Below are 27,257 nucleotides of genomic sequence, written 5' to 3'. Positions count from 1 at the left end.
TAATATCAATTATCCATGCAGTATTTTTCCTTTAGCTAGGCAAACAAGACTTTCCACTAAAAACTTCTTTGAATTAATTCACATTGACACATGGGGACCCTATAAAACAACTACTTATTATGGATACATGCATTTCTTCACCATAGTGGATGACTACAGTAGAGGAACTTGGACTTTCCTTCTAAGCACTAAAAACAATGCATTTTTTGTGTTAAAGAACTTCTTGTTTATGGTAGAAAGACAATTCAACACAAAAGTCAAAGTCATCAGATTAGATAATGCATTAGAATTAGGAACTTCTTCTACTGCTTGTGATTTATTTCTTTCTCAAGGCATCATTCACCAAACTTTATGTGTTGCTTACCCCCAACAAAATAGAATTGTAGAGAGGAAGCATAGACACCTGTTAGAAACATCCAGAGCTTTGCTACATCAATCCAATCTTCCCATCTCCTACCGGGGAGAATGTTTGCTCACTGCCACATTTTTAATCAATAGGTTTCCATCTAAAATTATTCAAAACAAGACACCCTATGAAATTTTGTTTGGGAAAGTACCAAACTATGATTTTCTTAAGTCTTTTGGTTGTTTGTATTATGCTTCTACCCTTTCACATAACAGAGATAAGTTAGGACCTAGGGCCATTGCTTGTATCTTTATAGGTTATCCTTATGGGAAGAAAGGATACAAACTCTTAGATATCAATTTAAGAAAAGTTTTTGTTTCTAGGGATGTATAATTTCATGAATCTGTCTATCCTTTTTCTTCTCAATCAAACTCTCTTCCTTTATTTCCTAGTTCTATTCCCATCACCGACATGCCTGATCACACTTCTGATGCTACTAATTGTACACCTAGTGATGGAATTCCTAGTTTACCCTCTATTCCAAGTTCTGCTCCCAATACTGAATCTCCCATTTTTTCTACATAAGATCCATATTGCTCATAGTATAATGCATCTCCAATGCCTCTAAAAAGATGTGACAGACCACATACTAGGCCAACTTACTTGAATGATTATGTGTGCAATAGTGTGCTTCTCAATAATTTATCTAATTCTTGTTTTAATCAACCCACCCAACCACCCATTTTCCCTTTTTCTGGTCTTTCAGTTCCTAATCAACACCTTATTAACTCTATTTCAAATATAGTTAAGCCTACCATTTTTTCCCAAGCTAACATGCATCCAGCTTTGCAACAAGCCATGGAACTTGAATTCAAAGCACTGGAAACCAACCAACCATGGAAGTAGTTGAGCTTCCACCAGGAAAAAAGGCTCTCCCTTATAAGTGGTCGTATAAAGTGAAACATAATGCATATAGAAGTGTAGAAAGATTGAAGGCACGACTGGTTATTAGAGGTGATGTTCAAAGGGAAGAGATTGATTTCAACGAAACCTTTTCCTCTGTTGTTAAGATGACGACTATAAGATGCCTTCTAGCTGTTGCAGTCAAGAAAGGGTAAAAAATTTCACAACTAGATATATACAATGCATTCTTGCATGAGGAACTACAAGAAGAAGTATACGTGAAGTTCCCAGCAGGAATGACACCACCCAGTCCTAACCATGTTTGTTTACTTCGCAAATCACTTTATGGTTTGAGGCAAGTCTCACGCCAGTGGTATGCAAGGCTTACAACAACCTTAAACTTCAAAAGTTTTTCTTCCTTTCTTAACGACTACTCTTTTTTTTTTTATAAGAAATTAGGGGACTCAATATCAATTTTAGCATTTTATGTTGACGACATACTTCTCATTGGAAATAACGAAGGAGATTTAGCTCAATTGAAAAGTTCCCTTCATCATGAATTTCAAATCAAAGATCTAGGTGAATTACATTATCTTTTGGGACTTGAAACTCTACGTGAGACCCAAGGTTTAATTATCAGTCAAAGGAAATTCACCTTAGAGGTTCTCGATGAGTTTGATTGCGTCCATTTGCCCTCTGTCTTATCTCCTCTGGATCCTTCATGTAAGCTCAACAGTGAATCTGGGGAGCTCCTTTCAGATCCTTCTGTGTATCGTGGGCTTCTTGGATAGTTGAACTATTTAACTCACACACAACCAGATCTTTCCTATCCAGTGTAATACCTAAGTCAATTTATGCAACAGCCTCGGTTGCCACACTTCAATGGAGCCCTTCGAGTGGTCAGATATCTTAGATCAAATCCCGGACAAGGACTTTTCATGTCTGATGATCCTTCTTTAAAACTTCTAGCATTTTGCGACACAGATTAGGGGTCTTGCGTCGATTCTCGGAAATCGATCAGTGGGTATTTTGTGACTCTAGGAGGCTCACCAATTTCATGGAAATCTAAGAAGTAAGCTTCAGTTTCTTTGTCCTCTACAGAAGCGGAATATCGATCTATGAGACGAGTAGTTGTCGAAGTCACTTGGTTAACTAGGCTTCTCATAGATTTGTCAGTTTCTCCGACTCTCTTTGTTCCAATTCACTCTGACTCACAAGCTACAATTCCCATCGCTCGTAATCCGGTATTTCCCGAAAAAAGAAAGCATGTTGAGCTTGATTGTCACTTTGTGTGGCAACAATTCCTTTCTGGTTTAATCTCCTTATCTTTTGTGCCCTCGTCTTCACAACTCGCCGATATCTTCACAAAATTGCTTTCTGGGCCTTCTCACCACTTGATTCTCAGCAAGTTGGGGATCGCTACACTCCCCTCCAACTTGGGGGGTGGGGGTGGGGTGGGTGGGGGTGTTGGCATCAACAATCTCAAGAGTTCTACATTTGGGGCTAAATCAAAGTGTGATGAGGGAATTTGGGCTAACTTGAAGTTTGTCGAGGGATCTAGACTGAAGACTAAAGACTTGTGTATTGGGCCACATGCTAAAGAGTGTTTATGTATTGGGTCACATGCTAAAGAGAGTATATGTATTGGGCCACAAGGTCTGCTGGCTCAACATAGCCCAACACATAAATAGAAGAAGACAAGCCATTTAGTTCAAATACAAAATAGCTGTAATATAGCTATAGGTTCCTGAATATACCTTAATTTTCTGTCCTTATCTATTGAATACATGTACAAATATCCTTGTACAGGTTAAATGGAATACATTGAAAAATTCTCAAGATTTTGTAGCTCCACTATCTCTACATCCTATATTAGAAAGAAACATGGAGTATTTGAATTTGAAAAAATAGAATTGTACGCTGAGTTGGTTTCTGGCCAATCTACATAAAGAGAGATTGTATTGCAGCCCATTGATCAACTAAGTTATTCAACTTAGCACTAGCTATTGTCATCACCAACTGTTTTTCTTTGGTTCTACTCGCTTTCTCTTTCGCCAAAGAAACCAAGTGCTTCTTCTGCTCGGTTTTTTCACGCCTCTGTTCAGCTATTCCTTCCTGCTCTTTTTGCACTACCTCAAATTGTGCCATCAGTTCTTTTTTCTTGCTTTGAAGTTCGTCATATCTAACCTTTAGACTCTCTTCATCTTTAGCTGAGGTCGCTAGTAAAGTTCTATTTCTCTCCAAGTCTTCAAAGAACTTTTGACTGCATACTTGGGATTGAGAATACTCTCTCCAGCTATGCACAAGTGTAGAAAAATCAAACTTGAGTTCAACTATCTGTTTCGCTTGTTCTACTGAAAAAAAAGAGAGGTTTTCAGCTAGGATGCACAATGTTTCTTTCATATAAATCTCTTTCTCAGGATTGATCAGATCCTTCAGAGGCAATGCAATCAAGTTGTCGAAAAGAAGCTTTGTGTTTTGTGAAGTGTTTTCGTTGCACGATATTGAGTTCAACTGCTCTATTGATATTGCCTCAAGATAAGCTTGAACTCCCATACGAGTAGAAACCATATCATCCACGACATAACCCTGATAGAAAGTAGAAAGTACACTCACATCTTTCTATAATAGTAATTCTATATAATAGCTATTCGTTATAAAAGTCAAGTTTTTCTTGGAACCAATTTTCATATTATGTTACTATATAATATATGTCTTTTTAACAACACTTCACTATAATAGCCAAAAAAGTATCGGAACAAACGATGTTGTTATAGAGAGTTTTGACCGTATATACAACTATTCTTGAAGCATAATTGGAGAGATGGTTATATAAAAGAAACTTGGTGCTGGAACTTCCTGTGTTTTCAAGAAACTTATATTATATCTTTTCTTCTATATTTTCCATCTCTAGATAAAGTAGAGCCAAGAAAAGGTAAATTGTTGAAATGATGGCTGAGAAAAGGAAAAAGATAAGTATGCTCACGGTGATTGAGTTGAGGCAAGATGAATCTTTAGTAGCACAATCTACTGCCTGCCTTTTGGGAGTACGGTTCTGTATTTCAGAAGGTTGTTCTTCGAAATGATTAATCGCCTCTATATTATCTGCTGCTTCTTTTTCCTTCCCTTTTCTCTTTGGCCTGGAAATACAAGTGGTTTCCCTGTCCTCACATGGCATACCATTTTGTAGTAGTTGAGATGTTCTCACCTTAGCAATTAATGGTGCATCGCACTTGCGAGCAGAGAAGAGACACTTGTCTTTATTTCTTTTAGCAGTTGGCCACCGGTCAATGCCAAACTTCCTGCATATTCTCTTAAATGTAGAGACACTAACTGCAGGAATCAAGAATTTTAGATAAGAAGATAATAGCAGTAAAATATTGAAAAATGCTTATTTCCTAGATGATGGGTGTACTGTCCACTTTCGGCCTATGCGTACACGGCTTTAAAATGCGTCATTAGGGTCTAAGACTTGTTTGCTTATATACCCGGCATCTCTCCCGTGTTTTGTCGATATGAGATTCGCCTAGGGTATCACATACACCCCTTAAGGACTCAGGGTCATCGCTGAGGTTTGCCCCACCGTTCATGCAGAGTGACTCTGATACAATATGTAACAATCCAACCCATCCGTTTTGGGCCTAGGCCTGCACGACTTTAAAATGCGTCATAATGATCTAAGGCTTGTTTGCTTATATAGTCAACATCTCTCTCGTGTTTTGTCGATGTGAGATTCGCCTGGATTAGATCCTATATGTGTAAACAAGATTCTACAAAAATTAGAACTCAGAGCTTACCTTGTAGGCTTTCAGCAGCCTCTTCACGTTTCTTGCCATAATTCTGTTGAAGGTCTTCTAAACTTATCATATCAGCAGCAGTCCACATTGTGCTTGACTTCTTTCTTTTCTTTTGAATGTTTGTTTGACTTTCTGCAACAACCTCTTGGCTTTCATGACTATAAATTGCATCGTCCTCGAATGCTTCCAATAACATCTGTCGTTCATTTGATGAACTTTGAACTACTGCAGAATCTAGACATGGAGACAAGCCATATTGCTTTTGCTGCAAACAATATGAACTGTTAAGACTTATACTAGTAAATATTTTCTGCTTTAAGGTGGTTGGAAATGTAAATTCTAGACAAAGCATAATAGACATAACAAATTTTTCTTCTGAAGAAAGGAATTTAGGCTAGTAAACACATATATAGAACTAGCAAAACCATAAGAAAAGAGCAAGAATTCAGCAGAGTAAAGGCTAACCTTGTTAGTACCAGGGCTTCTTTGATCTTTGGAAGTTAAGTGAGCTCTCTGTGGACAATATACAATCTCAAAGAATTCAACAGGTGATTGTTCAGTGGGTACCAACAAGCTCAAAGACAAAATCCCGTGAAAATGGTAATCTTGCGAATGACCAGGTGAAGAATGAGGGTCTGTGCGATAGGAGAACTTGACACTTGAAAAAGAAACGTCGACAACACGTCCTAGAATTGAAAAGTTTTCTTGCACTTCACCATATAGGTATAAACTATAGACTACTGAAGCCACCCTACATGGGGATAATTTAATGTTTCCCCCAAAAGGAATGAAGGATTGAATAGACTGAGAGCTATTTTCTCTGCAATGATCAAGGAAAAGTTCATTCTCACACTCACAAACAACAAAAGATTTGACATTTTGGCTTTTAGTCATTCTGGAAGAATAGGCTTGAGAAATGGCATAATGCATAGTGGATCTCATCAGGTTTTGTAATGAAAAGGCAAGTTTTACTTCCATCTGTAAATGCGGCTGCAGTAAAGGAAAATCCAAATTAGCAGTTCCTGGTAGTCCGGTGTAATAAGCTCCCGCTATGCGCTGGCCCGAGAAGGTAAAATGTTTATAAGCGGTTTCAGAAAAACATTATTCTCAGAGGAAACAACATTTCATCATTTAACAAAGAGTCAATTAAAGAGATAACAGAGCAATTAAAATGTGTGCAACAGTTATTAGACATAAGAAAACATTTCATCACAGTTTTAGCTGTGCATGCAGGTTTCTTACTATATTTGGGGATTCAAATCCAAAATTAGATAAGCAGAAAACTTGAATTGTATTTATACCATGTTTGGTTATGGATATCAATAAATTTTGTACCAAATTTATGGGATTATCTATCCCATATAAAAGATGGGATAGCTAATACCACTGCAGATAAAGTGATGTGAAATACAACTATGCAAGCTACTAACAAATCCATTGTTGCAAATACTCCAACAAATGTACTTCTCTTCATTTTTGGTTTTACTCATTGAGCTAACTGCAATATCTTTTGGTATTATTATAAAATGCAACTTCTTCGTTGAATCAGTCAATTGCGTAAATGATAAATGATTTTGTATGTCATCTCTTATCAAATGTTTCTATAAAGAACGGCACTTTGGACCGTTTATTCCTTTGGTTCAATTATTTTTTTTTTTTTTTTTTTTTGTAGACTAAACTAGATGGAAATGAAGATTTTAAGATGTCCAGGTGAGGTGCTTTTAATTTGCCGAAGGCATTAACATAAACATCTTGCAATAAATCTTGTGTACAGCCGGTTCTATTTGTTCTTAATAATACTAGCAATAGGAAGATGCTATTGTGAGCAGTATGAATATATAAGCTGAAACATTATGAGCTAGCTAAATAGGATTAGTATATGTTTTCAAAACTTATGCTTTTTTTTTTTTATTTTTTTATTTTGTGACTCAACACATTGTTTACTACTCCTACTATTTTGAGTTTTAAACTTTATACTCACTGATATATATACAAATGTCTCATATGCATAAACATTATTAACGTTGCATTAAATTAATTAAGTTGTTATCATCAACAAAATAATCTAAAATGCGACATTATCGTAAGGAAAATAAGAAACCTGTTATATGAGTCATAGTCTAATTTCAACTCTAAAATAATCTAAAATGCGAAAATAACATTCCTTCTCGTATTTTCTAGTAAACTAGACGAACCACTGTACAAGAAACCTGTTATATGAGTATGAGTCATAGTCTATTAAAAAAGATGAATGAAAAAAATAATCACAAGAATTGATGTTCCTTTAGAGCATTCAGATTCAGAATGTGAATCTTGAAAATAATTCAAGAACCCTTAATTTACATGAATTAATTAATGTACCTTTAGAGGTTATGCAGAAGTGAATTAATTAATTGTGGTAGTAATGTTTAACTGGGGATATATAAATACCTGCCCCGTCACTACGAGGTTCAGCTCATCCGTAAGAAGTGAGTACTCATCATCTATGAGGAACATCAGTCGCAGTTTCGACGATAGAAAAACCTTTAGTAACTGGAATAGATCTGAGACGTCAACAACTGATAAACAAATAGAGATCTATTTTAGTCCTTTTAAAGTAGACACAAGTCCAGAGCATTGCACCCAACAAATGCAGATCTATATCAATATGTGCAATATCAAGTGAATATGATATAGTGAGCTCAAACACAGTACTAACCAAGTTAAACAAATGTAAAACTGAGCAAATTAGACTACAACATTGAGGGGAAAAAAATAATATATAACAGAAATACTCATACCCTTTGTTAAGGAAAAGAAGTCGAATCCATTATGTCGATGAATGGTTACTTGATAAGCTCTCTTTGACAAATCCAAGTAAAACAAATCAACACGTTGTGGATCGAGAACATGGCCATTAGCAAAGCAAAACAGTTTCCTTGACACTACTTGATCAGCTGCAGCTTTGCCAAAAGAATCATGGATAATTTCAACATTTTCATTATATGTCGAATTAGCTGGGAAGTTGATGTAACCTGGCAAATTATTACTACTACTACTCGGAATATCAAAATTACTTCCAGCGGGGATTTCAGAATAACATTCAGCTTGCCAAAATCCAACGTCTTGTGTTGGAATTGGAATCCCATAATTGGAATTGGAATTATACTCTTCAGTTCCAAACTCCAAAGTCTTGTGTTGTTCACACATTCTGTGCTGAGTACTGAGTACTGAGTAATGATGTTGTTTGTTGTTTTCCTCTGCCGACGACTTTGAGACTTTGAGTAATCAACGGAGTATATAACAAACCTATAAAAGAGAGAAAATAAATTCAATTGAGGTGCAAATGCACATTAACTCTGGTTTTATAATAAAAGTATAGGCTCAAGCTCAACTTGGTCCTTATTGTTTTTCAATTTTCAACAGTACACACGAAAGGTTCAACCTGGTCCTCCATATTTATATTTCTTTTTCTTTCAGCGTTTGTGAGGGTTCAAAACTTTTTATTTTCTTTCTCTAAGGTTTAACTTGATCCTCATGTCTTTACTTTCTTTTTCTTCTTAGTTATGTTAAAGGTTCGATTTTGTTCTTTATATTTCTATTTTCATATTTGTCTATTGTTACACAGAAAGTTCAGGTTGGTCCTTTGTACTTTTCTCTTATCGTTTGAAAAGTTCAACTATCCTATGTAATATCGCAAAATTTATGATGTGTTTGTTTTGAACAGAAAACCGGAAAATGTTTTCCTATTTTTCGCTGTTTGGTTGCATAAAATAGTTTGAAAAATATTTTCCTAGATATCACATTTTTCTGAAATTGGAGAAAAATGACTTTCCTAGAAAAAGTTCGGAAAACATTTTCCAAAAACTCCACCTACCCTCACATCTATCCCACTCTCGCACAATTTTTTTTTCCTGTATTTTCTATTTTCTATTTTCTGTTTTTTCGTTTTTCTGCACCACCCACCCAACCCCCCAACCCCCCGCAATTTTTTTATTTTTTTAATTTTATATTTTTAGTTCTGGTTTATTTTTTTTTTTCACTTTACAAGTTCGAAATTTTACGAGTTCCAAAATTATGAGTTAAGAGGTTTATGTGTTTGGAAGTTTGCGGGTTTAGAAATTATAGAGTTTACGGGTTCGAAAGTTTAGCGGTTCGAAAGTTTATAAAATTTGTGGGTTCGGAAGGTTGTTGGTTCGAAAGTTTATGACTTCATTTTTATTGTATCTAAATTATAATTTATGAATACTTTTGACTCTTGAGAAGTTATTTTCCTTAATTTGCATACCAAACACCAAAAAATGAGTAAGATTATTACTTTATTTTCTTGGAAAAATATTTTCTGTTTTCTTGAAAAAATATTTTCCGTTATACCAAACACACCCTTAATGGGTGAAATGCCATTTTCCTTTTTCGGCTTTATCAACTATTTTCGCCCACGCATTTCCATTCCCCTCTCTATGCACTTTCTTCGTCCCCAAAAACATGATATATTTCAGATTTCTAGAGTTAATAAATGAGGTATTTTCTTATCATGATTTTTTTCGTATGTCTTTCAAAAATTTTGAATGCTAACTTATATTACTATTTTTAATGTAATTTTAAAATATATTAAATTTTATTCAAAAAAATTAAAGATTACATGTTCGAATTTACGGTCAAAATTAAGAAGTTTGACTCATATATATATTTGCCCGGATGATTTCCCTATAATTTAAGTAATGTTATATTTCATTTTAAATTTTATATTAAATTTATTTAAAATATTAGTATTATGTAGAGTAGTCCTTCTATAATTTTTTTTCATATCATCTGTACATCAAGTTTAAATTCTGAATGCGTTAGTATTATACTAACATGGTGCTCGAAGTCTCACCGTGGTAGGTGGTATCAGCACTTTGTTCTTCAATTTTCAACATCACGTGTGAAAGGTTCAGCTTGGCCCTTCATATTTTTATTTCTTTTTTGTTATGTTTGAAGGTTCAACTTGGTCCTTGGCATTTTTCGTTTTCTTTTTTTTTTTCTTTCCTTTTTTCTTAAACGTTTACATGCGAGGATTCAACCTTTTTTTCTCTCTATCTGGTATGTCTAAAGTTTAACTTCATCCTTCGTGTAGTCACTTTCCTTGTTCTTCATTGTTACGTGAAAGGTTCGACATTGGCCTACATATTTTAACTCATTTTTCTTTCTATTGTTATATTGACGGTTCAGCTTAGTCCTTTATATTTTGATCTTATCGTTTAAAATCGATTTTCTAGTTATCCTAATGAATAGTACACTTTTAAAGACTACTCTTTTTTGGTCCTTAGTTTCATAATACAGTAGTCTACAACACTATTCTAATTAACAATAACATCTATTTTACAAATCAGTGATGCTTGGACTGGTAGGATGTACCTGGATCCGCTAAAAAAAATGTGTAAAAGTGTAGCAATAGTACACCACAACGGTACCCAATAAGTGCCAAGCCCAGCCTCGATAGAGTGGTGATGAGGTTAGGTCAGAACCCTATTAGAACAAATAAGCAGATTGTACAACAGTATGGCAGTGTAGCAATGAAAATAACGAAATTTAAACAACAAATATCATGTAAAGGCTAGCTACACGGAACTAAAGCAAGTAGAACAACACGGAGAAAAACAACAATTAATATGCAAAGGAAACAAACAACCAAAGTCAAATACAACAGATAGAGATTGGATCAAAATGGTCACTACTGAGGTACCGCCTCGTAGTCCCAAATCAAAATAATAACTTACAGTCTTTCTTTATATCACCGCGGGAGCCTTTACATTTAGTTTTGAAAAATTATTTTTTTCGAAATAGCATTCCGCATTTTAGCCCACCTTATCACACCGCATGACTTCTAGTAGTTTCCCTACTAGCCACGCGTATCAAGCCCACCTTGTCTCACCACATGCGTTTCAACACCCAGACCTTATACCACCGCATGCGTATCAATATCACAACGTATCACAAATCGTACCTCAAGTGCCCAATATCACAACTTGCGAGAGAAACCAAACAATAATAGAATTTCACAATAAGGAGCCCACGGCTCAACCACAATGTACAGAAAGTCTCAACAATAACAACCGGAGAGTAACTCAATAGAATAATATTTTACAACTTAACACGTTGCCTCAATAGGAATCACGACCTTTGCAACTCGATATCAATTTCAACAACAAGATATTCCAAGAATAGCAATTTCAAGTAAAAAATTCAACAGTTAAATAATGAATACGGAATAAAGGAAACAAGAACTTCAACTAAACATGTAGAGCAATTAGCAAGTAAGAGACAAGTCAAGTAGACATGTGAATTTAGACTAAAAATGATGACTATAACATGTTAAGGTAACTCAATTAAGGCACGGAAGAAATTTACATATCTAAAAGTCGATAATTTTTACATTTAGCCCATGTACACACTCCTCACCTTGCGTACATGGCTTTTACACATCACAATTATCACAAACAATACCAATCCTAAGGGGTAATTCTCCCACACAAGGTTAGGCAAACCACTTATCTCAAACCATGCTAAATAAATCCACTAGAAGGTATTTCCCTCGATTATTCAACTCCAAACGACTCGAATCTAGCCAAAATAATTTCATACTATAAATATAACTATAGGAAACTAATTCAAACAATGAAATTACGATCTTTGCGAAGAATTAAAAAGCCAACCCAAAAAGTCAACTCGGGCCCGCGTCTCGGAAGCTGATCAAAATTATAAAATCCGAACACCCATTCGATATCGAGTCCAACTATACAAGAATTACTCAAATCTGATCTCAATTCGCCTTTCAAAACTCAAAAATTTAGTCTAAGGAGTTTATACCATTTTCTCCCATTTTTTCAACTCAAACCACTAATTACATGATAAAAATAATGATAGATTCGAGTAATTTAACCAAAATCGAGTTAGGAATTCTTACCCCAACAATCTCTCTGAAAATCTCCTAAAAATTTGCCTCACACCGAGCTCTCTAAGTCCAAAATGTGAAATATAAAATAAACCCTCGATTTCAAACTTAAGTGATATGCTGTCCAGTGATTTACACATCGCGATCGAGGAAATCCCTTCGCGATCGCATAAGACAAATTCTGCCTAGCTCCATTTTACTCTTTGCGTTCGCGTGAAACCAATCGTGAACGCGATAAACACGTTGCCTCAACTTCGCGACCGCATCCCAGGCCACGCGATCACGTAACACAAACTGCCTCAGCCCCCACCCCACCATTTCTTCTACGCGAACGCGACCACCTTCACGCGTTGGCGATTCACTGAAAGCCAACCTTCTGCGATGACATACCTCCTTACGCGATCGCATAGAGCAAATTTTCCCCCGTGCTAAACTACTCTTTGCGATTGCGTTAATCCATTCGCGATCGCGTATAAGAAAACCAGAAGCATCAGATTTAGCAACCTTCAAGGTTCCGAAATGCACCGAACATGATCCGAATTACACCCGAGGCGGCCTCAACAAAGCATACCAACAAGTTCTAAAACATCATATGAACACGGTCGAAGCGTCAAATCACATCAAACAACACTATAATCATGAATCGCACATCGATTCAAGCCTAAAGAACTTATGAACTTCTGAGTTCCAAAACTAATATCAATTTATACCAAAACAACTTCGATTGAACTCAAATTTTGCACACAAGTCATAAATGACATTACAAACCTATTCCATCTTTCGGAATCGGGATCCGACCTCGATATCAATAAAGTAAACTCCTGGTCAAACTTTTCAAAATCTTCTTACTTCCCAACTTTTGCCAATTCACGCCGAAATGACCTACGGACCTCCAAATCAACATCCGAGCACGCTCCTAAGACCAAAATCACTACACGAAGCTATTGGAAACATCAAAAATCCATTCCGGAGTCGTCTTCACACAAGTCAAACTACAACCAACTTATACAAATTAAACCTCCAACTTAGGAACTATGTGTCCCATTTCACTCCAAAACTTTCCCGAAAGCAACCACCTCAGCAAGTCACATAACCACAATATAACATAGAGGAGGCAATAAATAGGGGATCGGGGCTAAAATACTTAAAATGACCGACTAGGTCGTTACATCCTCCCCCTCTTAAAACAAACGTTCGTCCTCAAATGAGTATAGAGACATACCTGAAGTGGTGAAAAGATGAGGATAACGGCTACGCATATCATGCTCGGTCTCCCAAATTGCCTCCTCGACTGGTTGACCCCTCCACTGAACCTTCATTGAACTAATGTTCTTCGACCTCAACTTTCGAACCTGCCTGTCCAAAATGGCCACCGACTCCTCAACATAAGAAAGATCCTTGTCCAACTGGACTGAGCTAAAATCCTACACATGAGACGGATCATCGTGATACTTCCAGAGCATAGAAACATGGAATACTGGATGAAATGTAGCTAGACTGGGTGGTAGTGCAAGTTTGTAGGCCACCTCTCCAATCCTCTCAAGAATCTCAAATGGTCCGATATACCTAGGGCTCAACTTTCCCTTCTTACCGAACCTCATAACACCCTTCATGGGTGAAACCTGGAGCAGGACCTGCTCCTCAACCACGAATGCAACGTTGTGAACCTTCCGATCCGCATAACTCTTCTGTCTAGATTGGGCTATACGAAGTCGATCTTGAATCAATTTAACCTTTTCTAAAGCATCCTGAACCAAGTTGGTACCCAGCAGCCTAGCCTATCTCGGCTCAAACTAACCCACCGGAGACCGACACCGTCTACCATACAAAGCCTCATATGGAGCCATCTGAATACTCGACTGGTAGCCCGCAAGCAGCAAAAACTGATCCCAAGAACCCCCAAACTCCATCACGCATGCACGGATCATATCCTCAAATATCTGAATAGTGCGCTCAGACTGTCCGTCCGCCTGAGGGTGAAATATTATACTCAACTCAATCCGTGTGCCTAACTTCTACTGTACGGCCCTCCAAAATCGTGATATAAACTGTGTACCCTGGTCAGAGATGATGGATACTGTCATGTCATGAAGCCTAACACTCTCGCAAATATAAACTCGAGCCAGCAACTCAGAAGAATAAGTAGTCACCACAAGAATGAAATGAGCTGACTTGGTCAACCTATCCATAGTCACCCAAACTGCATCAAAATTCCTCTGAGTCTGTGGGAGCCCAACAACAAAATCCATAGTAGCCCGCTCCCATTTCCACTCTGAAATGTCTACCTTCTGAAGCAATTCACTTGGTCGCTGATGCTCACACTTCACCTGCTGACAATTTAGGCACCGAGCTACATACTCTACTATATCCTTCATTCTCCTCCACCAATAGTGCTGCCTCAAGTCCTGATACATTTTCACGACACCCAGATGAATGGAGTACCGCGATGCAATATCTCCTATTAAATAAAGGATAGTTAAGGAAGTTGCAACAAAAAAAAAAACAATAATTAGAAAAATAAAAGAAAAGAAAGAAAGAGTACGTTAAATGGGCTTAGCCCATCTGGTTTAAGTGAAACAACAACAACAACAACAACCCAGTATAATCCCACTAGTGGGATCTAGGGAGGGTAGTGTGTACGCGGACCTTACCCCTACCCTGAGGTAGAGAGGCTGTTTCCAATAGACCTTCAGCATCCTTCCCTCCAAGAACTCCCACCTTGCTCTTGGGGTGACTCGAACTCACAACCTCTTGGTTGGAAGTGGAGGGCGCTTACCATCAGAGCAACCCACCTTGTCTGTTTAAGTGAAAGAAGCCAAAAGGAATATCAGAAAAAAGAAAATCCCTTAGAAAGAAGAAACAAAGCATCAAACAGGAAAAACCAAAAAGAAAGAAAGTTTCGGGTGTTTCTTTAGCGCCGAAGATCGTGTTTCATCTAATCTTTAGCATACAATTCCTTGGGTTTCAGCAATACACTCCAGGTAATTATATGTATTTCTTCCTCTTTTAAGACAATGGAATTTTATATACATAATTCTGATAGGGCTGAGTAGATATAATTTCGAAATTGAATTAAGAATTTGAAAGATAAAGTTAAGAAAATTGGGAGAAATTCATGAGACTTTTCCGTGAATTAACTGGGTATATCATATGAATAGGTTGTATTTAATAAATTTTGAAGTATGCTTAACTACCAGTAGCGTGAGTAAGTATAAATTGATGAATTAAGAGTCAAACATGAAACCCAAGGGTTGGGAATTCTAAATTAGCTAAAACAAGAATATTAACTCAAGATCGATGTTGATATGGTTATAGATTGATTGAAGAAAGTCATACGGATCGCTATCGGTGATGATTTTGGTATTTCGACACGAGTACTGTGAGTAGTAATCTTACCACAATTTGTGTTTTCATAACTTGCATGATTTACACATAATTTTTAATATGAATATATTACCGATTTTTTTGAGTTGCATGTGGGACAAGTCTTTTACTCGATATGATACCGAAATAGTTATTTTAGATGATTACCGTTATTTTAAATATTCTTGTTAGCACTAGATATGTTTTACCGTTACTTGAATTTACTGTTATCGAAATGAAATTACATGATTTGATAAGAACCGAAATATTCTATATTATTTTAAAATATTTTTCTATGAGTATATATGGATTATAGAGACAAGTATAAATGGGAGTAGACTTTGAAAGATCCCGTAGCTAACGGCGAGTTCGTTAGACCTGGTACACCTTGCAATTACCGATTACCGTTACAGCCCTTGCTAGTGGGAAGGTAGAACTAGCATACAATTACTGATTTCCCTCGAGTAGGGACTGCCGTTATATTTGACTTCTTGCGAAGAAGTCCACAGTTATACCAATTACATGATCCGTTCATTAAAACCTCCCAAATATGAATATTGATGTTATACAATGGTTACCGAGCTTATTACTGAATTGCCAATTGTATTAAATTACAAGAAAAATATGATGAGACTGGAATTTTTTAATTGTTTCTGAAAGGGTATTTTTATGATATTTTCTGTTTAATATACTAGCATGTTTTCTGACTTCTCCCCAATAAAAATGGTTGTGGTTAAGTGTTATTACTCACTGAGCTAGCGACTCATTCCCCACTATTTATTTTTTTACAAAGACAACAGTTGACGTAGGCGAGGATTTTGTTAATTAGAGCGCATAAGTTGATACTTCTTGGTGAGCCCCGCACTCGTTAGCGTGGGCGAAGAGTTTTATTTATTTTCCATAGTCTTTACTTTTGAACTCTTAGAGTTGCTCCATCGTTATCTTATTAGTGTCGTGAGTATTCATTTGTTGATATGGACTAGTTACTAGTAGTAATTACACTTTCTTTCCGTATTTTTAAAGTTGGTTTTGGTTTTATTATGTTGAGGAGGTTGGTAATATTGGTGGAAACCCATTTGTGGTTAGTTGATGAAGATTGTGGCTGATTTAGGTGAATATTGGTTGGTTGTTACATGTTTATGAGACAGAAATTTTTTTGGATAGTCCAAAAATAGGGGAAACTCTATCTGTTTTTCTGTACAATACTGATAAGTCTTACTTGGGAGCACTTGCTCCTAAGCATCTGTCACGATTTTAAATTGGGTCGTGACAAAGTTGGTATCGGAGCTTAGGCTTTAAGTCCCGAGTCATGGAGCAATGTTTAGTAGAGTTTGGTTCATGGGTATGTAGGCGCCCATACTTATGATCTTGAGGTTACTGAATATCTAGGAATGTTTTCCCTTCTTTCATTCTTGATCGTGCGTTGAGATAACTTGAGATTGACTTTGGAGTATTTCTTTCGCAGATGGCTAGGACTCGCACACCTTCATCTGCTGGACGTGGTGCTGGACGTGGTACTACCCGAGGTGGTGGTCAAGTTAGGGCTCATCAGACTAGAAGACAGGCTGCTCCTCAACCTGAAGCTAGGAACATGGGTCAACCCCAAGCTACTATGCTATATCAAGTGCAAGAACATGGGGTTCAGGACGCTCCATCACCAATGCCAACTGTTGTACCTACTGTTACCTTACCTGCAGACGCAGTGGCAAGGTTATTGAATGTGTTAGAGGAATTGGTGCCTGCCCAGGGTGGAAGTTCAGCTCCTCAGGCTACTTTACAAACTCAAGTACCTGCACAGACTTAAGACTTTCGGGAATAAGGAGCTATCCCTGCAAGAGTTCCTGAAATTGAAATCACCAAAATTCACAGGTTCTGATAATTCGCATGTCCTCAAAGTTTCCTGGATGGAACACTCAAGGCATTACGTGCTCTAGGATGTTCTAATAAGAGAGCCGTGGAGCTCGCAACATACAAACTAGAGGGTATGGCCAACACATGGTATAAAACTGTATTGCTAGGAAGGCCAGGAGGAGCATCACCACTGACATAGGACGAGTTCACTAAGTTGTTCATGGATCATTTCCTTCCAGACAGCCTGAGGCAAAAATATGCTAGATACTTTGAGAGATTAATTCAGACTCCAGATATGGATGTGTCAACTTATAACACCAAATTTTGTAATCTAGCTAGATATGCTCCTTACTTAGTGCCTACCCAAGAAGCTCGATTTTAGAGGTTTGTTGATGGGTTGGTTGGTCGTCTATACACTGCAGTATCCACATAGATGAAGACTTTGTCCTACTCTGATGCAGTCAATCTCACTAGAAATATTGAAAACAAGGGACGTGACGAGCGTGCAACCAGTGATTTACGTAAGAAGGCTAAGACATGGGGATCTTTCAATGGTAGTTTTGATGTGGTTATAGATTGATTGAAGAAAGTCGTACAGATTGCTATCGGTGACGAGTTTGGTATTTCGACACGAGTACTGTGAGCCTCCTGGAGAACCAACTCACACAAACCATCTACATTGGGCACACATAGCCTGCCTTGCATCCGTAATACACCGTCCTCCCCAATAGTGACCTCCTTGGCATCGCCGCGTTGAACCGTGTCCTTGAGGACAAGTAGATGGGGGTCGTCATATTAACGCTCTCCGATACAATCATATAGAGAAGACCGATCAACCATACAAGCCAAAACATGACTCGGCTCTGAAACATCCAATCTAACAAACTGGTTGGCCAAGGCCTGAACATCCAATGCTAATGGCCTCTCCGCTACCGGTAGATAAGCTAAACTGCCAAGCTCTCTGCCTTGTGACTCAAGGCATCAGCCACCACATTGGCCTTTCCGGGATGATATAGAATGGTGATATCATAGTCCTTAAGCAACTCTAACCACCTCCGCTGATGCAAGTTAAGATCTTTCTGTTTGAACAAATGTTGTAGACTCCAGGGGTCGGTATAGACCTCACAAGGGACACCGTACAAATAGTGCTGCCAAATCTTCAAGGCATGAACAATAGATTCTAATTCAAGGTTGTGGACAAGGTAGCTCTTCTTATGCACCTTCAACTGTCTAGACGCGTAGGCAATCACCCTACCATCCTGCATCAACACCGCACCGAGGCCACCACATGACGCATTACGGTACACAGTGTAAGACCCCGAACCTGTAGGCAATCCCAATACTAGAGCTGTAGTCAAAGCAGTCTTGAGATTTTGAAATCTCTCCTCACACTCCTCGGTCCACCTGAACGGAGCACCCTTCTGGGTCAATCTGGTCCTAGGTGCAACAATAGATGAGAAACCCTCTATGAATCTATGATAATACCCTGCCAAACTAAGAAAACTCCGGATCTCAGTAGCTGAAGATGGTCTGGTCCAACTCTGCACTGCTTCAATCTTCTTCGGATCCACCTTGATTCCATCGCTCGACACTACATGACCAAAAAATGTAATCAAATCAAGCTAAAACTCACACTTTGAAAATCTTACATACAACTTCTTCTCGCAAGGTCTGAAGCACGGTCCTCAAGTGCTGCTCATGATGCTCCTGGATCTGGAAGTACACCAGAATGTCATCAACAAACACAATGATGAATGATTTAAGATAAGGCTGGAATACACTGTTCATCAAGTGCATGAATGTTGTTGGGGTGTTGGTCCGCCCAAAAGACATCACAAGGAACTCAAAATGACCATACCGAGTCCTGAAGGCAGTCTTCAAGATATCTGGCTCCCGAATCTTCAACTGATGATAGCCTGAATGTAAGTCAATCTTGGAGAACACTGTGGCACCCTATAACGGATCAAATAGGTCATCAATGTGTGGCAATGGATACCTGTTCTTTACTGTAACCTTGTTCAACTGGCGATTATCAATACACATGCACATAGAACCATCCTTCTTCTTTACAAATATGATTGGGGCACCCCAAGGCGACATACTGGGCCAAATGAAGCTCTTATCAAGCAACTCTTGTAACCGCTCCTTTAATTCTTTCAACTCTACTGGGGCCATACGATATGGTGGAATAGAAATGGGCTGGATGCCCGGTAACAAATCAATGCCAAATTCGATATCTTTGTCGGGCGGCATGCCCATAAAATCTGCTGGAAATACGTTTGGATAATCCCTCACTATCAGAACTGATTTAATGGTCGGAGTATTAACACTGACATCCCTCATGAAGGCTAGTTAAGCATTACACCCTTTCTCAACCATACAATGAGCCTTTAGAAATGAGATGATCCTACAAGGAATGTAATCTAATGCACCCCTCCACTCTATCCGTGGTAGACCTGGCATAGCCAGCGTCACAGTCTTGGCGTGATAGTCGAGAATAGAATGATAAGGCGACAACCAGTTCATGCCCAAAATAATATCAAAATCTACCATACTGAACAATAATAGATCGGATCTGGTCTCAAAACCACCAAGAACAACTAAACACCACCGATACATACAATCAACAACAATAGAATCTCCCACAGGTGTGGACACATAGACATGAGAACTCAAAGAATCACATGATACACCCAAATATGGAGCAAAGTAAGATGATACATAGGAATAAGTAGAGCCTGGATCAAATAAGACTGATGCATATCTATGACAAACCGGGACAATACTTGTGATGACTGAGTCGGATGCAACTACCTCCGTCCTAGTAGGAAGAGCATAATATCTAGCTTGGCCTCCCCATCTAGGGTGACCTTTACCTGCCCGAATTCCACCTCTAGCTGGCTGTGAAGTGGAGTGGAAACTGGTGCGGTAATCATGGCCTGAGGACCCGGTGGAATACGCGGAGACTGAGTAGTCCGTGGATATGCACCCCTCATGAGTCTGGGGCAACGCCATATGACGAGTGTCACCACACTCAAAACAAGCTCTCGGAGGATGTGGCTGCTGTGACTGGCTCGGGCCTGATCGGCTGGACTGACCGCTGAAAGAACCTCATGCAGGAGGTGCATTAGACAATGGCGGTGCATAATGGGGAACTTGAGGCCTAAGAGTGGCAGGAATATCGCTGGAAGCTGGAAGTGCTGAATAAGCATGGTGGCTCACATAGCCACTACCATGACGGGCTGCAACTGGGGCACGGGCACCACTGTATGTGCCAGAATCTTGAGGCCTCTTGGCCTCCCTCTCCTCTCTATCCCGAGCCCACATATCCTCAAATCTCCTAGCGATCTCCACTACCTGCTGGTATTTGATGTCCATCTCCAGCTCTCCGGCCATGCTGAATCTGATACCAGGGTTGAGCCCCTTGATAAATCGACAGACTCGCTCTCTAACAGTAGAAACCAAGGTTGGTGCATGCCCGGACAAAACACTGAACTGGACTGCATACTCCGATACGGTCATAGAACCCTGGCGCAACTGCTCAAACTCTATGCGCCATGTATCCCTAAGACTTTGGGGAACAAACTCCCTCAAGAACATAACTGAGAACTAAGCCTAGGTGAGTGAAGCTGTTTCGGCCGGACTACCCAACTCATACGCTCGCACCACTGATAAGCTGCTCCCTTAAGATGAAATGTAGTGAAAACAACCACACTAGACTCCACAATACCCATAGTACAAAGGATACGGTGGCACTCCTCAAGAAAGACCTGGGCATCCTCTAACGCCAAACAGCTGAAAGTAGGGGGTGATACTTTTTGTACCTCTTGAGCCTGAGCTGCTCTCCCTTAGATGCTACTGCCCTAACCTCGTGCTGAACTGGGGCGACTGGCTATACTGGTATGACCTTTGGGACCTGATCAACCTGGACCCGCTACTATGGGGTACGGGCGGCGGGAGTCTGTGCTCCTCCCCCGGCCTGAGATGTGACAGGAGCAAGTGGGATCAACCCTGCTTGAGCTAGAGTGCGAAACATGCACAGAAACTGGGTGAGGGTTTCCTGAAGTGCAGGGGAAGTAACAGGCATCTCAAGTTCTTGCTCTCCAACTAGAGCTACTGGTGGCTCCTCTGTAGCAGCTCGATCAGGGGCTCTCGCTACACCACGTGGACGTCCTCGGTCTCTACCCCGGCCCCAACCTCTCGCGACTCTAACAGGGGCGCGGGTGTCAGGTCATCCGATTCGGTTGTGCATGTCCTCACCATCCGTGAGAGAATAGAAAGATAGAAATTTAGAATCCCTAAGTCAACAATTTTGCATGATAAAGAATCAAAGAAGTGAGGATTTTCCTAATAGTTCCATAGCCTCCCGAAGATAAGTACAGTCATCTCTGTACCGATCCGCGATACTCTACTAAACCTGCTTGTGACTCATAACACCCATGAACCTAGAGCTCTGATACCAACTTGTCACAACCCCAATTTTTCTCTATAGGATATCGTGACGACACCTAGTCTCTAAGACTTGGTAAGCCTAACATCATGCGGAATAATTAAAACAATAATTAAAAGTCTCAAAACTTCAACAACTACATAAAATAAAATTTGTAACTCAACATGTACAACTCCCAAACCTGGTGAAATATAAATCAGAAGCTCTGAGTAATAGTACTGAACAATCATATACATCACTGTCTATAATAGGGTAAAGAAATAAGGAAATCAGGATAGAAGGGGGACACCGAGGCCTGTGGACGCTGGCAGGTATAACTTGAAGTCTCCACGCTCGGACTCAAATCAATGATGCCTGGACTGGTACAGTGTACCTGGATCTACACAAAAGGATGTGCATAAGCGTAGCATGAGTACACCACAATGGTACCCAGTAAATGCTAAGCCTAACCTCGGTATAGTAGGGACGAGGTCAGGTCAGGGCTCTATTGGAACAAATAAGCAGACTGTACAAGAGTATGGTAGTGTAGCAATGAAAATAATGAAATTTAAACAACAAATATCATGTAAAGGCTAGCTACACGGAACTAAAGCAAGTAAAACAACACGAAGAAAAACAATAATTAATATGTAAAGGAAACGAACAACCAAAGTCAAATACAACAAATAGAGAAAGGATCAAAAGGTTCACTACCGAGGTACCGCCTCGTAGTCCCAAATCATAAGAATAACTCATAAACTTTCCTTATATCACCGCGGTAGCCTTTACATTTAGTTAAAAAATTTTTTCCCGAAATAGCATCCCTCATTTTAGCCCACCTTATCACACTGCATGACTTCTAGTAGTTCCCCTACTAGCCACGCGTATAAAGCCCACCTTATCTCACCGCATGCGTTTCAAAACCCAGGCCTTATACCACCACATGCGTATCAATATCACAACGTATCACAAATCGCACCTCAAGTGCCCAATATCACAACTTGCCAGAGAAACCAAACAATAACAGAATTTCACAATAAAGAGCCCACGGCTCAACCACAATATACACAAAATCTCAACAATAACAACCGAAGAGTAACTCAATAGAATAATATTTCACAACTTAAAACGTTGCCTCAATAGGAATCACGGCCTTTGCAACTCGATACCAATTTCAACAACAAGATATTCGAAGAATAGCAATTTCAAGTAAAAAATTCAAAAGTTAAATAATGAATACAAAATAAAGAAAACAAGAACTTCAACTAAACATTTAGAGAAATTAGCAAGTAAGAGATAAGACAAGTAGACATGTGAATTTATACTAAAAATGATGACTATAACATGTTAAGGTAACTCAATTAAGGCATGAAAGGAATTTAGATATATAAAAATCAGTAATTTTCACATTTAGCCCGTATACACACTCGTCACCTTGCGTACACGACTTTTACACACCACAATTATCACAAACAACACCAATCCTAAGAGATAATTTCCCCACACAAGGTTAGGGAAGCCACTTACCTCAAACCACGCTAAATCAATCCACTAGAAGGTCTTTCCCTCGATTATCTAACTTTGAACGACTCGAATCTAGCCAAAATAATTTCATACTATAAATATAACTATAGGAAACTTATTCAAACAATGAAATTACGATATTTGCGAAGAATTAAAAAGTCAACCCAATAAGTCAATCCGGGCCCGCATCACGGAACCCGACCAAAATTACAAAATTCGAACACCAATTCGATATCGAGTCTAACCATACAAGAATTACTCAAATCCGACCTCAATTCACCTTTCCAAACTCAAAATTTTAGCCTAAGGAGTTTATACCATTTTCCCCCAAAGTTTTTACTCAAACCACTAATTACATGATAAAAACAACGACATATTCGAATAATTTAACCAAAATCGAGTTAGGAATTCTTACCCCAACAATCTCTCTGAAAATCTCCCGAATATTTGCCTCACATCGAGCTCTCTAAGTCCAAAATGTGAAATATAAAATGAACCCTCAATTTCAAACTTAAGTTCTGCTGCCTAGTGATTTACACATCACGATCGCGGAAATCCCTTCGCGATCGCGTAAGACAAATTCGGCCCAGCTCCATTTTACTCTTCGCGTTCGCGTGAAACCAATCGCGAACGCGATAAACAAGTTGCCTCAACTTCGCGACCGCATCCCAAGCCACGCGATCGCATAGCACAAGCTGCCTCAGCCCCCAACCTACTATTTCTTCTACGCGAACGCGACTACCTTCACGCTTTCGCGATTCACTGAAAGCCAACTTTCTACGATCGCTTACCTCCTTCCGCGATCCATAGAGCAAATTTTCCCCCGTGCTAAACTACTCTTCGCGATTGCGTTAATACACTCGCGATCACGTATAAGGAAACCAGAAGTACCAGATTCAGCAACCTTCAAGGTTCCGAAATGCGCCGAACATGATCCTAATTACACCCGAGGCGACCTCAACAAAATATACCAACAAGTCCTAAAACATCATACAAACAAGCTCGAAGCGTCAAATCACATCAAACAACACTAGAATCACGAATCATATATCGATTCAAGCCTAAAGAACTTATAAACTTTCGAATTCCAAAAATAATGCCGATTCATACCAAAACAATTTCGATTGAACTTAAATTTTGCACATAAGTCATAAATGACATTACATACCTATTCTATCTTCCGGAATCAGGATCCGACCCCGATATCAATAATGTCAATTCCTGGTCAAACTTTTCAAAATCTTCCTACTTCCCAACTTTCGCCAATTCATGCTGAAACGACCTACGGACCTCCAAATCAATATCCGGACACGCTCCTAAGACCAAAATCACTACACCGAGCTATTGGAACAATCAAAAATCTATTCCGGAGTTGTCTTTATATAAATCAAACTACGGTCAACTTATGCAACTTAAACCTCCAACTTAGGGACTATGTGTCCCATTTCACTCCGAAACTCCCCCGAACCCAACCACCCCGACAAGTCACATAACCATAATATAACATAGAGGAGGCAATAAATAGGGGATTGAGGCTAAAATACGCAAAACGACTGCCAGGATAAGAGGCAGCTACAACCGGGACACAGGTACATCTTCAATCCAGCTCCCATTGAACACAACAACATCAGCAACCAACATCTCCACGCAAGGTACAGAAGTGTAGTATGAGTACAACTAACCCCATGTACTCAATAAGTAACAAACCTAACCTTAGGTTGAAAGTAGTGACGAGCTATCAAAAGGTCGGGTCCAATACCAATATCCTACAACAGTTCATAACATCATAATACAAGTAATAAAAGATATATCTCAGAAGTAAAATGCTCAGCTCATTCACAGTTCCAGAAAATAGTCATGCGTATCAATTAACTTAGTGAAAACCCAAATCTTTTACCGAAAATGCCAAAAATACGAGTAAGTTTGAAAATTGTAATTTTTCCAAATATCCTTTCCACAATAAATAAGATGTTTCCATTTCTTTCCAGATAACAAGTGCGAAAATACCTCTCTATGCCAAATATCAATGTGTGTAAAAAGTCATGGATGACGTAATACCGTACAACATGAGGAAAAATGCATCTTTATGCATGTATCTCATGTGTGCATGCCAAGGTCATGTATCTCAGAGATGAATCATGTACTCACACTCTCAGAATACTCAATCTCACTGTCTCACACTTTCTACTCATCATGCTCAATCACTCGGTACTGTATATGGCCCATACGACCCAAGTAAGATCCATCCCGAAATATATATATCACTGACCATCGGTCACTCAGTACCGAGGAAGGCCAATCCTGCCCCATGGAGAAGATCCATCTCCAGGTATATAAATGCTTCGGACAATATCTATGTCCAGGGAGGATCCCTCCCTATATAATATCAACCGCGCTCACTGGGGGTGTGCAGACTCCGGAGGGGCTCCTTTCAGCCCAAGTGCTATAACTGCATGGACAACTCACGTGCTGCACGGACAACTCATGTGCCATAATATCAATATCTGGAATTGCATGGACAACTCATGTGCTGCACGGACAATTCACGTGTCATAGTGACAACATCCTCACAAACAGGCCCCCGACCTCACTCAGTTATCAATCTCTCCAATCTCACTCACGGGCTCACAATGCCATGAAACTAGCCCGACAACAATGATATTATGTATCAATAAATAACTGAGACTGAGAAATGATATGAATGCATGAATATGGCTGAGTACGAAATATCACTAAAAACGGTAAAATAATAGCAAGAAACGACCACTATGGGTCCTAGCAGTATCGTCATAAAGCCTAAACATGGTATCTAGCATGATTAACAACTCAATTACTTTATCACATGGTAAAAATACGGACATCAATAAAGTAGGACCACTATACAGTGCCATGGAAACAACTGAGACCCAATTCATATGGTAGGACCACTATACAGTGCCATGGAAACAACTGAGACCCAATTCATATGGTGCAGGCCTACACGCCCGTCACCTAGTATGTGCATCACCTCAACACAAATCACATAACATGTATTTCGGGGTTTCATACCCTTAGCTCCAAGATTAGAAGAGTTACTTACCTCGAACAAGCCAATACCAATGCCGAGCAAGCCAAGCGGTGCTCCAAAGATGCCATCCCACGCATTCCGACCTCCGAACGGCTCGAAACTAACCCAAAATAACTCAAATACATCAAACAATGCTAAAGGAACCAATACCGATCGGAAAAAATCAAATCTTGAATCAATAGCCCAAAATCGGCCAAAATCCCAACCCGGACTAGCACCTCAGAACCCAAAAAAATTTACAAAATCCTACAACTCATTTAATTAAAAGTCCAACCATACTACTTTCACTCAAATCCGACTCCTATTCGATGTTCAAAATTCAAAAATTCATATTACGAAACTTTAGGCCAAAACCCCTAATTTTCTTTTTAAAATTCACAATCCAATTACCAAAAATAAAGGTAGATTCATGGAACAAGATTAAAACCAAGTGTAGAATACTTACCCCAATCCTTGTGATGAAAATTGCTCCAAAAGTCGCCATAACTGTGCTCCAAAATCCGAAAATGGGTGAAGAATCACAAACCCTCGAACTTAAAGGGTTCTGTCCAGTCAATCCGCACCTGCGAACAAGAGGCCGTATCTGCAACCCTCACTTCTGCGGGAACAATCTCGCTTCTGCGCGAACAGCTTGGCCATCCATGATTGCTTCTGCGCAGCCTAGGACCGCACTTGCGGTTGCGCTTCTGCGCGCATTGGCTGCTTCTGCACATATGCGCCCCGACTTCCGCTTCTGCGGGCCTCCTCATCCAACTCTCATGTCGCATTTGCGACACCTTTGCCGCACCTGCGACCATCGCACCTGCGAGCCCATTTCCGCAGGTGCGAGAACACCAGAACAAGTAGCCTTCAACAATGCAATATGCAATGAAATTGATCCGAACCTCGTCCGAAACTCACCCGAGCCATTCGGGACCCCGTCCAAATATACCGACAAGTCCCATAACAGAACACAGACCTACTCGAGGCCTCAAAACACTCATGTCTTCAACTCTCATTGATGCACTTTATACCAATATCTAATTTTGTCGAAACACTTGTCTTCAACCTTCAATTGTTGGAGC

At 39.3% G+C, this 27,257-nt stretch overlaps 3 protein-coding genes across 4 annotated transcripts; all 3 read right to left on the bottom strand.

Annotated features, from left to right (window-relative positions):
* Positions 1–2,965: 2,965 nt before the first annotated feature.
* Positions 2,966–8,567, bottom strand: LOC104110657 (uncharacterized). Of its 2 annotated transcripts, none has more exons than XM_033659831.2 (6): positions 7,827–8,567; positions 7,477–7,604; positions 5,512–6,102; positions 5,047–5,311; positions 4,236–4,582; positions 2,966–3,838 (listed from the first exon to the last, which is right to left on the bottom strand). In XM_033659831.2, the coding sequence occupies exons 1-6, from the start codon at positions 8,233–8,235 to the stop codon at positions 3,191–3,193; spliced, it is 2,388 nt and encodes a 795-aa protein (XP_033515722.1). In that variant the 5' UTR covers positions 8,236–8,567; the 3' UTR covers positions 2,966–3,190. The 2 variants fall into 2 exon arrangements, with proteins under 2 accessions (XP_033515722.1, XP_009618486.1); XM_009620191.4 differs by having other exon boundaries at positions 5,512–6,036.
* A 10,958-nt stretch (positions 8,568–19,525) lies between these two features.
* On the bottom strand, positions 19,526–20,188 carry LOC138898500 (uncharacterized). The gene has a single exon (XM_070184569.1). The coding sequence runs from the start codon at positions 20,186–20,188 to the stop codon at positions 19,526–19,528; it is 663 nt and encodes a 220-aa protein (XP_070040670.1).
* Positions 20,189–20,284: 96 nt separating this feature from the next.
* Positions 20,285–20,773, bottom strand: LOC138898499 (uncharacterized). Its single transcript, XM_070184568.1, has one exon. It carries the CDS (start codon positions 20,771–20,773, stop codon positions 20,285–20,287), a length of 489 nt encoding a protein of 162 aa, XP_070040669.1.
* Between the last annotated feature and the right edge of the window lie 6,484 nt (positions 20,774–27,257).

This window comes from Nicotiana tomentosiformis, chromosome 9 (genome assembly GCF_000390325.3).
Source record: "Nicotiana tomentosiformis chromosome 9, ASM39032v3, whole genome shotgun sequence".
Lineage (NCBI taxonomy): Eukaryota > Viridiplantae > Streptophyta > Magnoliopsida > Solanales > Solanaceae > Nicotiana > Nicotiana tomentosiformis.
The sequence above is the reverse complement of the archived record's forward strand: the minus strand, read 5'-3'. Positions and strand labels throughout refer to the sequence as shown.